This window comes from Sitophilus oryzae, unplaced genomic scaffold (genome assembly GCF_002938485.1).
Source record: "Sitophilus oryzae breed Bouriz unplaced genomic scaffold, Soryzae_2.0 scaffold_1576_pilon_pilon, whole genome shotgun sequence".
NCBI classification, from domain to species: Eukaryota; Metazoa; Arthropoda; class Insecta; order Coleoptera; family Curculionidae; genus Sitophilus; species Sitophilus oryzae.
This window is the reverse complement of record NW_022146254.1, coordinates 2,918,406-2,932,246: the sequence shown is the minus strand read 5'-3', so window position 1 is coordinate 2,932,246 and position 13,841 is coordinate 2,918,406. Positions and strand designations below refer to the sequence as shown.

The 13,841-nt window shown below is 33.5% G+C and overlaps 1 protein-coding gene across 1 annotated transcript in view; it reads right to left on the bottom strand.

The window, feature by feature from the left end:
• Window positions 1–936: 936 nt before the first annotated feature.
• The window catches only part of LOC115879157 (zinc finger and BTB domain-containing protein 8A-like), a 28,814-nt gene continuing 15,909 nt past the window's right edge, over window positions 937–13,841 (bottom strand). Inside the window, exons 5-11 of the mRNA XM_030895839.1 lie at window positions 12,589–12,766; window positions 12,298–12,508; window positions 6,129–6,303; window positions 5,816–6,065; window positions 4,515–4,568; window positions 1,378–1,514; window positions 937–1,319 (exon numbers count right to left, since the gene is read on the bottom strand). Of these exons, the coding sequence (XP_030751699.1) occupies window positions 1,095–1,319; window positions 1,378–1,514; window positions 4,515–4,568; window positions 5,816–6,065; window positions 6,129–6,303; window positions 12,298–12,508; window positions 12,589–12,766 (1,230 nt within the window). The 3' untranslated portion in view covers window positions 937–1,094. The remainder of the gene's footprint in view (window positions 1,320–1,377; window positions 1,515–4,514; window positions 4,569–5,815; window positions 6,066–6,128; window positions 6,304–12,297; window positions 12,509–12,588; window positions 12,767–13,841) is intronic.

Genomic DNA, 13,841 nt, shown 5'->3' with positions numbered 1-13,841 from the left:
ATACACTATTTATTTTCCTATCAATTTCTTTTTTGATGAACACTTGTTTTCTTGCTACCTCGACGCTATTACAGTATTCCAGGGTTAGAGACAGATGAATTGATAGTAATGAAAGAATGAATTGATAGTATCACTCGACTGAAGAATACTCGGTTACTCGAGTGCTAAAATCCTCGATATGTCTCGAGGATTTTTATCGATCTTCAAGGATTCCGCGATACGAAACTAATACCGTCTGTGGTGTACTGTGCTCTCGAGAATCGAGGCGATATACGATTTATGGTGATAACGTTTAAAATGAAAAAAAAAAGTAATTCCCCGAATTACTTGTTTTCATTTGGCCTGAAAGGTTACCAGATAATTTTCAAAATCAACAGTTAAAGAGAGAGACACAAAATAAGCACTTTTCTAAGGACAACCTGAACATTTTTCCTCTCACGTCAAATTATTTACACAAAAATATGAAAAATTATTAAAAAAAATGTTTTCATTTAGGTACAGTGTGCCAACAAACAGCAAGCAAAACGCACCGAGCATTATTCGGGTATCAATCGACATATTATACAGGTCTTGGAGTAGTTGGGGTTTTAAATTATGTAAACAAAGAAAATTTTAAAACTAAACGTTACTTTAAAGAAAATTTTATGAGCCAGAGGATTCCTCAGATGATGATTCCATTAATGGAACTCTCGAGGATCAATATTCGAGGATAGAATGGAGGGGGTTAATCACCGCGATCTTACATATCTATTGTATGTTCCTCTTTCTTGAGTTATAACAACAAGTTATAACTCATCATACAGTTTCAGGGCTTTGATAAAAGCCAGTATCTGAGACGACTCCACAGAGGCCAGCTCTCCATCCGCGACATCAGCCGTACCAAAGTTTAGGGCACTAACGGTTGTCGCCTCGGCGCATTTACTAATAACGTGTTCTGGTTTGGTTTGGTTTGTTTTTTTTTTTCAAAAAGTTTGGTTTTTTATTTTAATTCAAAAAGTGCTATTTAAACGTATTTAAGACATAAAAAAATAAATATAATATTTCGTTTTATAAAAATTAAAATGAAGTACAACTAAATAATTAATAAATCTGATTTAAGATTTTTGCGAGGAACTGGCTACTGATATTGTACAATTCCCAATTGTACTCACAGAATTCGTTTCTAGCAATCCAATTTTTTTTAAAAAATTTCCAGGGTTTTGAGATCCACCGTCAGACGTATGATTTTGACCATCGTTCGAATCGCTCTGATCAAGGTTTATTTCTACAAAGGGTTCCATAACACCGGCTTCCATTGTAAGATTAGAGGTGTTCTCTATCTGTAAGGATTTATGTTGATTAAGTTGATCAATAAGAATTCTGATATTGATATCTTACTTGTTCATTATTTGGTTCACAAAGAGATTTAGTCAGGTACTCCAAGTCTCCGAAAGGCATATTAGTGATATCGTAGTTTTCTGGGGCTGCTATTATTTTGGGCACGGGTGTAGTAACTGGGGAAGCTGAAGGTGAACCTAAAGATTTCAAGATATACGATAAATTATTTTTTAAGACCTATAAACGACCTATTTAAAAAATAGGTTTGAATATTAGTAATATTACGTAGAATTTAAAAATGTAATAAAATCCATGGCATTGTACTTAAAAAACAAAAATCTGCATTACTATTGAAAAAAAAACAATTCTGGCAACACTGCAGACACGATTTTTGAGTCTGCGATTGTCATTATATTTTATACCCAATGTCCAAACTTTCAAAAACAGCATTACCCGTCTTTTAGATATTTAGCCGGATATAGGCTTTTGACTAACCCCTTTGGTTGAAGAAATAAGAAGATGCCCAACATTATGGGCCATTTCGTGGTACAAAATCTGTCCTAGATGTAGCTGACGTTACTATCAGTCTGTCCGAGATATAAGCCCCGTTCTCAGAACATTAGTATTGTCGAGCAACATGTCAAAGGAACCAATGAGATCTGCACAAAATTCAAAATTAACAGCTGTTTGAATTTTGTATCGATTCTCATTGGTTCATTTGACGTGTCGCTGGCGACAATCATAGTTCTGAGAACGGGGCTTTAGTTTAGCTCTGCGCTGAGAGTCGTTCATAGACTAATGTCACGTACTAGAGATAGATTGGACACTGATATAATACAAATGGGTCTGTCATTTAGAGCCACATGGTGATCCGGAAGAAACTAATGGAGAGTTTTGGCATAACATAATTTTAGCGTTCCGTTACTTATTAACGCTAATTAAAACGGTAACGTTATTCAAGCGCAAAATTATTCCTTGTAAAATATAAAATAATAAATATAGACTTTTTTACTGCCATTTTATGTTTTATTAGATCATTAGAAGTGTAACATAGTTACAACAAAATTAAAATTATATAACATATACATTTTAAACACCAACAATAGATCACATAGCGCCTATATTTTTGATTTAACAACTAAATTATAATATAGTAAAAATATTATAGACTACTAATTAACTGTTACTAAAAATACTATATATTACCAACTATGTACTTACTTATTTATGATTAAACTATTTTTTTATTTGGTTTATAACTTATTATTTCTAAAATGTCAAAATGACTTTAATAAAAAAGTTTAGTATCTAACACGAAAATGATGATCGACTGTAAGTATCAGAATGCACAAACTAATAAAAACACAAACTATAAACACAAATCACTGAACTTTCCGACAAATCAGGAATATCTGAATTAATAATTATTTAAATAATGATTTAAAAATAACTTGACGGATCACCAACATTTTGTCAACTAGACAAAAACTAGACCATCGACAGTAGTTAACATAGAGACTGTCATGTCATCTTCATAATATAAATTAGAAACCTGTACTTTAATGTCTTTTGCGCCGTCTGGCGATGCGGAAGAAACTAAATTTGTAGTTCTATAAAATTACCATTGAGTGTCTAGGGCATGGAGTCGTTTACAGCGCAACGGATAAAGAATACTGCACCGTAAAGGTACGCGCACACTGACCCGTACTGAACGAGCCGCACGCACCGCATTATTCGCTCTTTTGCTTCTTTTTGCCCCTACTACATCTGTATTTGCCAATAGAATTTCTCATCAGTCGTTTCCGGACGCCTGTCTGATGTGATAAGCGTGTTTTTTTAATATTTCTCGACAATGAATGACAACGAACAAAAGATAATTATGAGCTCCTTGCTAATAGAAGAAAAAGAAATCACGAGAAAGAATCGAAGGTTATGGGTTCACAATATTTGAAAAGATTTTACCTTTAGGAGGGGAATTCCAAATATTATTTCCATATTTAATTAAGGACGAACTAAACATTTTTCAATATGTGAAAATGAGCCATGAAAAATTTGCGAACTTTCTTAACATATTGAATTTCTAATCTCCTCTTCGGCTAGTTCGATTCGGCTACCCGCGTAGAGTGGAAGGAATTGCGTGTGACGTCAGCAGCACTAGCCGCACTGACCGAAAATCATTCTGGCCCAACAATGCTGGCCGCATTTTCCTCGATGCGATTCGTGCGGCTCTGGCTAGTGTGGGCACCTTCATTGAAAGTAACACAAACAATATTTTTTTTTGGTCGATGAGGCGCGTGCGGCTCTGGTCAGTGTGCGCGTACCTTAATTCTGCTTTCAGTCGACAGATTTGGTTGCCGCAGAAAGTGTTGCCAGAATTACTGATTAATCCGGAGATCTACGGATTTCTATCATTAAACAATTTAACGTAATATTATATGATCAAACAGAAGAACGGTGTCAGAGTTGGCTTGGAAATGAAGATCGCTTGCGATTTCTTATGTAGAATATTATGGCAAATGTCTATATCCTATGTGGCGGATTCATCTCTCCAAAAATCCTATATGGGTATTTCGCCACTGCACTGCAAGAAAATCTACAAAATAAAATAGTTTTTGTAAACACTTCTGCGTTAAACCCAAACGGACACTAATTGTCAGAAGTTACTAACGTTTAGCTTTAACGCAGAATTGTTTACAAAAAGTAACTACTTTATTTTGTAGATTTTCTTGCAGTGCAGTGGTGAAATACCCATACAATTACATTTTAATATGGCAACACTGTCGCTTTCAATTAGAGAAAATTAAAGAAATCGAATTAGAGAAAATAAGTGTTTTATGCGTTGACCGTAGAATGATTGCTGTCACCAGCGTACAGCACTTGAGACATAAGGAAAAATCAATCAGCCTTGTCATCAATTCAGCCATTATCTTGGTTAATAAATTTTTTAATAAATAACAGGCAAACTAGCATTTTTCTGTATATGTACTAATGATTTGTATATCTTGGGTATCTTTGTTCCATAAACTACACCATAAAACGAAAAAAAAAAGGGTATCTACACCATAAAACCAATTTTTTTCGCAGGCATGCCATTTTTTTCTATTGGAAATAACATGGAAAGAAGATATTTTTGTATAAAAGTTTTTTTTTTAAATAGTTCATAGTCATGTAGGTACTAATTATTCTTAACTACTTACTCTTATTTTTTGAACGTTGTCTACCTCTTGGACGCTTGACGAGAGGTCTAGGAACTGTAAAAAATATATAAAATAGAGAATGAGAATAAGAATATTACACATTGGAAATAAAATCTATTTTATTGATTTAGTTTTAGGTACTTCTGTGGTATTTGTGGAAATAAGTAGTCACAGACACTAGTTTTGTTAGTCTGTTGCACAACATGTTGTTAATAACAATTAAACATTTAGAATTATCGTTATATGCACTTATCAAAAATTGTTAAGTGCCTATATATCGCCTACAACAAATCTCTAGAATGGTGGAGACGGGCGAAAAGATTAATTGTAGAACATTCGCCAAAATTCACGGTAGACTTGATAAGCAAGGACAGAAAGACAGTCAAATCTGTAGTAGGTCTACTAACAGGGCATTGTAAGCTAAATAGGCATCTAAAGCTGATGGGATTGACAGACGAAGCTATGTGTAGGTTCTGCCAATCTGAAGAAGAAACGTCAGAACACATTTTATGTCGGTGTGACAGCCTGGCAAATGTGCGGTTCCCGGTAATAGGCAATGATAGGCCATTGCCAAGGAGCTACATATGGAGGGTTCAGTCTCCAAGTTGCTAAACTTTGTGAAAAGGATAGGACTGGAGAATGTAATCTAAGGATCAGAAGAGGACCAAAATAGATCTGAGAAGGTCGCAGTGGATCAGGCCGATAGCCACCTCTAAGAATCTAATCTAATATATCGCCTATAGTTTTTCCAGTGAGTTCCGATAGACCACATCCAACAAAGATACTACAGAAAAATCAATTTATTTTTGTTGTAGAACGTCATTGTCATATACTTCCTCGTCATATGTGGTAATGTGCATTATCAACATTATAAATCTTGGGCAATATTGCAAACACAAAAACTATTTTGTATAAACAAACAGTGATAGAGTACCCCTATAAGCGTACTTCTGAAATTCGGCACAGAATTAGCAGCGTTTAGGGGCATTTTGGAAATTAAAAGACAGGGTTTACTACAATCATGACTTAGGCACAAAAATGAAATTTGCAGTGTGCCGGGGAGTGACACAAAACTAATGTTGGGCATAAAAGAATAAGATAATACCATAATACGAAACGAGTGTATGTATTTTCAGATGGAATTGTGACAAGCTGTTGAAATATGGATTGTTAAAATGTTAGGAAGTTACAATAGAACTGTTTATATCATTACAAGTGGCACATTGTAGAATGTTTAGGAGGGGAGTTAATCACCGCGACCTTATAGATCTATTGTGTCTATTGAGTGGCACATTATTTACCTGGTGGAGATTTTCTAGGTCTTCCTCGTGCTTTCTTCTGCGGAGCACCACTGCCTGATATTGACGTTTTTGATACATTAATACTAACTATGTGTTCTGCTTCTTTTTTTGGCATTTTTGTTATGTTGTCTGTAGTAGATGGAGCACATACTGTAGGCTTACGAGGAGCAAGGTCCTCCCATCTTACTACCGGAGGATCTTCCATGATTTCATCAGACTCGGAGGTTTGGACTTTTACATGACCCAATGTCTAAAAAATTCGAATTCAAAACTTGCATTATTTATGTATGTAAAATATTAATATATAACGTACAAATGGAAAGTTTCCACTCTGTAAATTTTCATTATCGAAACCATCATGAACTCTCTTAATATGATTTTTGAGCTTATCAAGTCTAGAAAAAGCCTTATCACATTGTGAACATGCATAGGGACGCTCACCAGTGTGGACCAGTTGATGTCTACTTAGAGTTGATGCTCGGTTGAAGCTGTAAGTTTTTTTAGAAAGCTGTTAGTCTAAGAATATCTTTATACTATACAACAGTTATTTTAATATACTCCGTACTGTGGATGATATTCTTACGGCCGTATTCATAGTCGATCGCCAGCCGTCCGCTGGCGGGAGCTTTCCCGAAATTCTTCGTTCTTATTTCAGAGTCGAGCGCTCTCTGAGTAACGCATGCGCACATCCGTCATGTTGAGTAACCGCTCGGCGCGGCGGGCGGTTGGATAAGCATTTTTTTTCCGTTTCATAGTCGATCTCCAGGCGAAGAACACTTGCGCAGTTTAAACCCCATCCGGTGATTTTCGGCCGGCGACTGGAGCATGTCCTTACCATCTCCGGGCGGCCCGCCAGTTTAGTCTGGTTTATTTCTCTAGTTGAAAGAAGCACCAAGCAAACTGAATTAATTATGGATATTTATAATATTGTGACGATTAACGAGAACGATGACATTCGTATTTTTGTGAGGCCATTATTCATTACATTTGAGGCATATGAATTCCGTCCGTCTATTTGACCATTTAAATGTTTTATCGTTTTGTTTTTGTTATGTTTATAATTTTTTATTTTTCCTATTGTTTTTACGTTTATTACATTAATTCTCTTTGTAATTTACACAAACTGGAAAAAATATACCAAATTCACAAAACATCAGTCATCTACACAAAACAAAAATAGAGCCAATTTAAAAATATAAATTACGTCTACTCTGGTCATATTTTCCCTTAAAATAATTTTAAAATCCTTAACACAGCACCAATAGGTTAAGGTTAAGGTCTATAAAAATTTATAAACGTAATAAAAACGAATCCATAAAACTTTCAAATAACCGAACAGACCTATGGAATTCCCCATTATGTAAATTATTAACTTAATATCCTTTTTATTATGACCCAAAAATATACCTAGCCAAAAAAATATGTATATAAAAAATTGTAAATCTTTTTACTATAAGCACAGAATATCTAGCTACGCAACAGAAGCCTCGTTACATGTATAAAATCGTAGGTCTCAAAAGGAGACAGGCTTTAAAAGCCTGTCTCCAAATCAGATATTTTGATGCGGTCGTTTCATTACTACATAACAGAGGGCGATAAATTTAAAAGAAAACAGTTTTCTACAAACGAAATTTAAAAGAATTTTATGCAGTGTTGCCATTGTGTAATTTATATTGTAATATTTCCTGATAAAGCCTAGCTTCAAATTTGCTACATCATTTAAACATATTAAAATAGATTAGAGCTCTTTTTTCAAACGTTTAAGTATTTAACTCGCCATGTTAATTGGAGTTAAATCTTACGAGCTGAATTAAAATCACTTCCTGACGTTTGATTCTAACTGAATCCTGAATTCTGATTGTAATTCGGCGACAATATAATAAGTACTGTTCTACTATTATGACACCACTTCCTGACGTTCGATTTTGTTCATACCGTATGATCAGGAAAAAACGGCGTTAGCGATGGCTATGAAATGAAAATCGCTGTCATTTTATGTGTAAATTTATATGGGAAATGTCATCGATCGTCTTTTCCCAGCCAACTGGAAGCCGTTTTTTTCGATATCGTACAGTATTTGATATTTACTTGCGTATTTTTCATGACATTGCAATATTATGGTACCATGAAGCATATCAAGTGATACCGTAATATAGTACCATATTACGATACATGGCGTTCGATTGGGCTTAAACTTGGTATATTACGTATCTTCAGTGACATTGTAATATTATGGTACCATGCATATCAAGAGGTACCATAATAGTACATAGAGGTACCATATACGATAGAGGTACCATATACGATACCATTTCCTGGCGTGCGATTGAACTTATACTTGGTATAGTAAGTATCTTTGGTGACATTGTAATATGATGGTACTATGATGCATCTACTATGATGCATATATAATAATATTATGGTACTATATTAAGTGTACTTAATAGTACTTAATATGGTACCATATTAAGTGGTACCTTAATATAGTACCATATTACGATACCACTTTCTGACGTTCGATTGGGCTCATATTTGATTATACTTGCGTATTTTTGATGACATTGCAATATTATGGTACCATGAAGCATATCAAGGGGTACCATAATGTAGTACCATATTACGATACCATTTCCTGGCGTTCGATTGGGCCCAAATTTGATATACTTGTGTTTCTTTATAAAGATTTGTTTAATTAATAATTTTAATTTATTTTATGAATTTTAATTTATTGTACGATGTCGTGACAGCAACTTTTATGACGAACTAATATATTATTAATTGTACCTGTGTCACTTTTTAAAATCTACCTAGGTCTATATAAATAACGTGGCAAACAGAAAAAAATTGTTATTATAGTATTTTTTTAGTCAATTAACATTTTTGTACTGCATTTTAATAAATCATTTCCATTATTATTAAACGTATATTTCATTACTAACATTTCAGCATTAATAAAAATCACTATCAATCGCCCTGTATATTATTAATTTTAAAGGTAGTTAAAGTTATTTTCTTAGTTAACATAATAAAGTAGTGTATATTAAAAATGTATTTTGAGAGCATGTGTTTTCTAATAATATACTTAAATTTAAAACTATTTTAAAAGCCAAACGAATAATTAATATAAGTGTATCTGACAAGAAACGAAGAATAGAAAGAAATTATTATACACCAGAAAAAGAATTGGATGCCAATTAAAGTCTGTTTGAATCTGGCAACTGTGCATTTTTAGCCGAGCTTCAAGGCCGTCGACGTATCGTCGATCTACGTCGATCCAAAACCGAAAGTTTAAAATTTCCAGTTATATTCTGATTGTGATATTGTCGCGCCATCTAGTAATTTATTTGTGCAATTTTAGCTCTTTCATTTCGAGTATTTGTCTGTTGCGTAGCTAGATATTCTGTGCTATAAGTGAAGGATTACGAAGATATTATTCATTACTTTAAAACGAATTATAACAAAATAATGGACACATCAATAAAATATTTAAATTACCCAATATCAATAAAATATTTAAATTATTAATATTTAAATATTTAGAGAATGTTAAAGTTCGTATAACCGATTTCGTGTAAAAAAAGGAAGAAAACATGTTCTCTGTTGTTAAAACCCTCCACCCGAAGTGAAATTTTGTCGGCGACGCGCCGTCATTTGAGCCAGCCAGCGGTGCGCTGGCGGCCGACTATGAAAGAGCTTTTTTTCTCTCCCGATATCGAAGCGCTCGCCGGAGATATCTTCGGCGAGCGCTTCTTTTCGACGGGCGGCTGGCGCTCGACTATGAATACGGCCGTTATATATTTTGTGCATATACATTACTTGTAATGTATTATTTCTATAGGTATTTATTCACATATGATTTTGACAAGCATATTTTACTACTTATAAAAGATCCTAAACACATCAGGTTTTTTAAAATGTATCGATCTAAAGGGTGCGTCTCAAAAGTGGCTCTCCTTTATAACTTTTTTATTTTTTCAGATAAAAAACGAGATTTGGTATGTTAGTATATGACTAATTAGGATTGATTGTCGTATTCAATTGTTTTTGGTCACTTTCTGTTTCGCCGGAAATGACTGCAACTTTTGATTTTTAAATGGCACCCTCGATATATTTTTACTTTATTCGATAGAAAATGACACTCTGAATAAAATGACATATCATACGTCAACTTTTGACATTTTCGCATATGGTTTATTTGAAATTGTAACCAGGGGGGTGACAGTAAACCGGAAAATTGGAAACAGTTGTGGCGCGGTCCTACCCAGGCAGAAAGCATGGCCTTCTAGACTGCCCTAGACAAAAATCTGAATATTTCTATATGATTTCTGTCGATTTCTGTTACGGAACATTTTTATGTACGTCGGCGTCCTCTTCTTTTGTCTGTGTGTCAGCTATGTGTCATCTCCCGAGGCCTCTGGCAAGGTCGGGCGCCATTTTAATTTTTGCCGTTTTAGATTTGCTTGGAAGTTTGTTTATGATATTTCGGCTGAAATTTATAAGTACAAAGATGTTTTGTGATATAAAGTTCCTTGTTAACACTTTAATAAAGTATATATGATATTAATTACATGAAGAAAATGATGAAATCGACGTTTCTGCGTGTAGTAGGTATGGGCCATATTATATGTAAAAATAGGTAATATATTAACTGTTTTTATATTTTTTTAGCTTTAGATCCAAGGATCTTGGGATATTTTTACCAAGGATTTTTCCGTATCTCTACTTTAAAGACTGATCGGTGATTTTGAGCAATTGAAAGCAAGTTACACAAGGTAAATTATGATTATTGAACTATTATTAGCCTACAGCCTACATTAATTATCTACAAGATGAACAGAAATGCGTAATTACATATCACATAGGTACCTATTATGTATTTTCATAGCAATAATACTATGTATGTAGATTATTTTTTTTGTAGATTATTTAATAATACAAATGAGGTACAATTAGATGTATATGTATCATATTTTTTATTCATTTTATTTTCATTCAAGTCCTGTTTGATTTAATTCACAAAAGTCTTATGTACCTATATTTATGTTTTTTTACATATTTTTTTTTGATTCCAGGTTTTGCGTGGGTTCCTGTTGTCTTTTTTCTGCTTCCAGTAGTTTTACGCCCGTGAAGCTGTGAAAACATTTATCTTCAAGTTTCTGTAAGTCAGTGCACTGTTACTTTACTAATTCACTTTAACACAGCATCTCTGATGTTATTTAAATATTTTGATATTGATACAGTAGTTTATGTGGTTTGGTAGCTCTTTAATTGTGTTGATTTGCATATTTACATTGTTCTAAATTCCAAATAAATATTTTTGAGTAATTTTGTTGTATTATTTACTACTAGAAAGAGTAAAAAGTATATTAACCCTCATTTAAACCTCCTGAACAGCCCGCCATTAAAAACAGGAAACGGAAATAAATTTCATAAAATTGAAATTGTCATGTCCATGTCATGTCAAATGTCCCAGCCGCCATATCTGAAAATTAGTTACCCAGGCAGCCACGCTGTTTCCATAATTTAACATTGACTTGACACTTCTTGTATTTATTATTTTATGATTGTAACATGCAGTTCATAACAACAACTCGAAATACCAAGTGTGTGGTATACCAAATTATTCGTAAAAAATGCTTTTTCTAAATATGCTAATGAACCACCCTTGTTCCATTTGAAAAAATTGAGATATGATTAAAAATACGATTTGTGCATCTTTTAACGGGCCAGAACAAAAACGAAACGACACGAAAAACATTAGACGACAAGATTATTTTTCCAAGGCTCCTTGATTAAATATTAGTGTTTTAACACAGCCATGGCACTCTAGATTGACATTTAAAATACGATTTTTTTAAAGCGAAAATGTCAAAAGTTGTCTATTATATGTCATTCTATTCAGAGTGTCATTTTCTATCAAATAAAGTAAAAAAATACCTAGCTATTTAAAAACCAATAGTTGTAGTCATTTCCGGTGAAACAGGAAGTGACCAAAAACAATTGAATACGTCAGTCAATCCTAATTTATGTCATATACTAATATACCAAATCTCATTTTTTATGCGAAAAAATAAAGAAGTTATAGAGGTGAGCCACTTTCGAGACGCACCCGGTAGATTGAAATATAAAATACGATCTTTTTTAAAGCAAAAGTGTCAAAAGTTGACATATGATATCTCATTCTATTCAAAGTGTCATTTTCTATGGAATAAAGTTTCCGGTGAAACAGGAAGTGACCAAAAACTATTGAATTGATTATATTGAATAGGATTGATTGACGTAATCAATCCTAATTTATGTCATATACTAACATACCAAATCTCGTTTATTTTTATCAGAGAAAATAAAAACAGCTATAGGGATGAGCCACTTTTGAGATGCACTCGGTATAAGAAAATCTAGTTTTTGTCATTACTAAGAGCTAGATTAGAAGATATTCTACCTTCTCACAAAAAATATACTCCAAAAAAGTAATTATTTACCTAGCTGGGCAGAGATCGCATTTGAATTTTCTCAGCTTCATAGCCCAGTTGCTTCCCCCACTCCCCCCTTGCCCACTTCTTCTTGCAGCAGCGGACCGTTGAGCAAGTGTACGGAGTGTTATTGATTCAGGCGAATGTATTTCCTTTGCTGGACTGGTAAAACTACTCTCCGAGATTGGAACTGCTGACGGTAAAGGACTTAAAGGACTATCTAAAAATATTCCCTTCAAATTAAAATAGACTTCGACACGGAATTGATTGAAAATATGAAGAAAATTAAAACATACTCACCAGACTTTTTTGATTTTTCTGAACAGGTACTGGGTCTTCTTTCGAATTCGATGCGTTTGATGGGTATTACAATTTCAGGTATTTTTAAATTTTCTGTTTCTTCTCTAAAATCTACAGCTACACGTTTTTGTCCTCTTAATCTTGTGTCTCTTCCCCCTGGGGATATGGATTTATCACTCTGAAACAGGTGAAATATGTATACTAGATTGTATACATAGATATGATGTAGATGTTGATGTAGATTATATGGGAGGGGGAAGTTAATCGCCGCGACCTTACAGACATAGTATAAGGAAAATAGTAGCTTTACTCCTTGTCAAATCCTTTGTTCTTTATTTGCCACTTTATATGACTTTGTTCTCGTGTTCTGTGACCACTGACGTAGCTGTATAGTCGTGGTCTATAACTAGGCAAACTATAGTCGTGGCACTCGCCATAGTTTCACAGAGATGTATTTAGGAAAATATGAGTTGAGTATGATATTGATTATTGAGTAAAAATTTGCTTGAAAACAGAAAATTTTCACATTTCGTATAAGTAGCAATTCTTCTGTATCTGAAAATCTTCTGATGGGAAGAAATGCGGATAAAAATATTTAATGACATATTTTTATATTATTATCTATTTCAAAGATTTTCTACAACTTTTTTTTAATTTAAAACAAATTAAATTTTAACATTAATGTATTTGTTTTGTAGTAATATATTGGTTAGGTGATTTTCTTTGGATAACTAATACATTGAACAACACATTGTACTAAATAATAAAATAATACATTTAAACTTCAATAATAATTGCTAATAAACATTACAGAAATTTCAAAAGAGAAAAGAAGCAAGAACAATGAAAATAGCATCACTACTTTCTCACGTAATAAAAGAATATTTTTTTAGTTATTGTTACCGAGTCCCGAACGTACCGAAAGAACCGGGAATTAATAATTTCGAGGCCCGGTTCTTTGATATGTCCAAAGAACCGGGAATTTCCTTTTCTGATCCCTAGTTACCATATTATCAAAAAATTATGTTTTTAACTAAAAACTAAAGAAATTTCCAAAAATTAAAAAAAAATTGCGCAGAAAAATCCTCATATTTCTGGGGCCTAAAATAATATTTTGGCCAATATTTTGCAATATTCTCACTTATTTAAGACTCACCCTGACCCTGTATAGGGCGATCCACGGTTATAAACCACGGTACGTTATAGCGTTTCCGGAACCGGAGGTGTTTTTCGGAACCGGTAATTTCGGTACC